At 26.6% G+C, this 2,966-nt stretch overlaps 1 protein-coding gene and 1 pseudogene across 1 annotated transcript; both read right to left on the reverse strand.

Moving 5' to 3' along the window:
• Positions 1–417: 417 nt before the first annotated feature.
• On the reverse strand, positions 418–1,868 carry LOC109863005 (ATP synthase subunit a-like). Its single transcript, XM_020443182.1, is given in 1 exon segment — positions 418–1,868. A coding segment is annotated over 1 exon segment (678 nt). The 3' UTR covers positions 418–1,190.
• Positions 1,869–2,191: 323 nt separating this feature from the next.
• On the reverse strand, positions 2,192–2,918 carry LOC109863006 (annotated as a pseudogene).
• Between the last annotated feature and the right edge of the window lie 48 nt (positions 2,919–2,966).

Raw genomic sequence — 2,966 nt, forward strand, 5'->3', positions numbered from 1 at the left:
CTTTGTTCTAAATATTCAAAAAAAAGTCCTATAATTAAAATTAAAATGAAAAACGTTATAATTGTAATAGTATTAATAGTTTTGTAAAAGGTTTTGTAAAAGTTTAATAAAATAATAAGGGGTAAAAGTATTGTGATTTCTACATCAAATACTAAAAAGACTAAACCAATAAGAAAAAATTGTCTTCTCAAAGGGATTCGTCTTATAGATAAAGGGTCAAATCCACATTCAAAAGGTGATTTTTTTTCTCGTGATTGTGATTTTTTAGTCAATATTAGATTAATCACTATTAGGGCTAAAGGAATTATTAATAAGATTATTATTATAATAGTAATTGTGATCATTGTATACCTATATTAGTTTATGGTCTAAATTGTTTAATTGGAAGTTAAATGTAATTTATTTATACTATATAAGTTTGTTAGTATCTTCATCAGTAGATTGAGATAAATAAGAATAGTCATACTACATCAACAAAATGTCAGTATCATGCTCTTGCTTCAAATCCAAAGTGGTGANGAGAAGAAAAGTGGTTTATAATAAGTCGATTTAGGCATACTATAAGAAATAAGGTACCAATGATTACATGTAACCCATGGAATCCAGTAGCTACGAAAAATGTAGATCCGTAGACTGAGTCAGAGATAGTAAAAGGGGATTCTAAATATTCAATAGCTTGTAAACATGTAAAGTAAACCCCAAGCAAGATTGTAATTAATAATCTTGTTTTTCTTTCATTAAAATTTTTATTAAGGATTGANTGGTGTGTTCAAGTAATAGAGATACCTGATGATACAAGAATAATTGTGTTTAACANAGGGATGTCATAAGGATTAAAAGGTTTAATTCCAATAGGAGGTCATAATTGTCCAATATCTATAGATGGAGATAAAGATGAGTGGAAATAAGCTCAAAAAAAAGATACGAAAAATAGTACTTCGGATATAATAAATAAGATTATGCCTAATCGTAATCCATTATAAACTCATAAAGTATGAAATCCTTGATAAGTGGATTCGCGGGCTACATCTCGCCATCATTGGATAGCACAAATTATTGTGCAAGGAAAGGATAGTAGTACTAATATGTTAATTTTATTGAACCATGCTGCTACTGAAATTAAATTATTTATAACTCTTAAGGAAGTTAAGATAGGCCATGGTCTTGGGGTCACTAAATGAAAGGGTTGATTATTTATCATATAATTCTCTGGAGTAAAGTACAGACAGGATTGAAAATACGTAAGCTTGGATGATTGATACTGAGATTTCAAGGATAAATAGTAGGATTTGTCTTATAAGTATAATAGTTAAAATAATTAAAAAGGAGATTTCCTGTCCTGTAGATCCAAGAAGGGTAAGAAGAAGGTGTCCTGCAATTATATTAGCTGTTAATCGAACTGCTAAAGTAAATGGACGAATAATTAATCTGATTGATTCAATAATAACTATAAATGGTATTAATACTGATGGAGTTCCGGAAGGGGTTAGGTGTGCTATTATTTCGTTAAAGTAATTGATTAATCTATATAAGATAATTCTAATCCANAGTCTTAAAGACAGAGATAATCTTAAAGATAGGTGTCTTGAGGCTGTGAAAATATAAGGGAATAATCCTATAAAATTGTTGAATAAAATAAATAGAAATATTGAGTAGAATAAGATGATATTAGAAAATGAATATTGCAGAAGGGTTTTAAATTCTTTAAAGATAAAAGATGTGATTAGATTGATTAACATATAATTTCGTGAGGGAATTAATCAAAATGTTATAGGAATTATAAGTGTAAAAATTATTATTCTTATTCAATTTAATGAAAGTGAGTTTGAAGTAGATGGATCAAATACTCTAAACAGATTTATTATCATAATTGTAATGTAAAATTTATTTATGTTTAATAAGAATAAGATCATTTAATATTAGGTTTTAAAGATTTCTTTATTGATTTTTTAGGGGAGATTATAATGGTGTAATGGATTGATGAAATAACAAAATATAATAGAAGTATGTTTAAGGATAACAAAGGTATTCAATATAAAGGTCCTATTTGCGGGATATAAGAATATTAAAATTAATATTTTTAAACTGACAATTTAATGTTTTTATAAACTAATTCTTACATTAAAAGTAATCGTTATTTTACTATTAGTTGATTTAAAAAATCAAAACTTACGNTTTCAGTCATTTAATGTATTAGTATAAAAATATTATGAGTTAGATAAGATTCATTTTTTAAAATTTTTAATTCTTGTTGATTCAACAACAATAGGTATAAAACTGTGGTTAATTCCACAAATCTCTGAGCATTGGCCGAAGAATAAACCAGGTCGGTTTATTCAGATTATGGATTGATTTAGTCGACCTGGGGTAGAATCTATTTTAATTCCTAAAGAGGGTACAGTTCAAGAGTGAATTACGTCTGTTGATGTGGTTAATATACGAATTGGGTAATTATAAGGAATAATGCATCGATTATCGACGTCTAATAAACGGAATGATGAGGTGTTTTCATTGATTATGAAAGAATCAAATTCTAAATTTTTAATGTCAGAGTATTCATATGATCAGAATCATTGGTGACCTAATGATTTAATTGTTATATTATTTATTAATATTTCNTCAGTTAGGTATAGAATTTTAATAGATGGGATTGCAATAAAGATTAGAGTAATTATAGGAATGATAGTTCATAAGATTTCAATAATATTTCCTTCTAGAAGGAATCGGTTTGTAGAATTGTTTATTCTAAAAGATATTATAATTAGAAAAATTAGTGTTGTAATGAAAATTAAAATTATTATTGTGAAATCATGGAAAAAGATTATTATATCATAGATTGGAGTATTGGAGTTTTGAAGTCCTAAAATTCACGTGTTGATTTTTAATAGAAATTTAAATTTCATATATGGTATTTAACACCATAGCACTTATTCTGCCATATTAAATTAATTAGTTGATGGGATTTC

Source organism: Pseudomyrmex gracilis, unplaced genomic scaffold (assembly GCF_002006095.1).
Source record: "Pseudomyrmex gracilis isolate BER0280 unplaced genomic scaffold, ASM200609v1 scaffold_2878, whole genome shotgun sequence".
NCBI lineage: Eukaryota > Metazoa > Arthropoda > Insecta > Hymenoptera > Formicidae > Pseudomyrmex > Pseudomyrmex gracilis.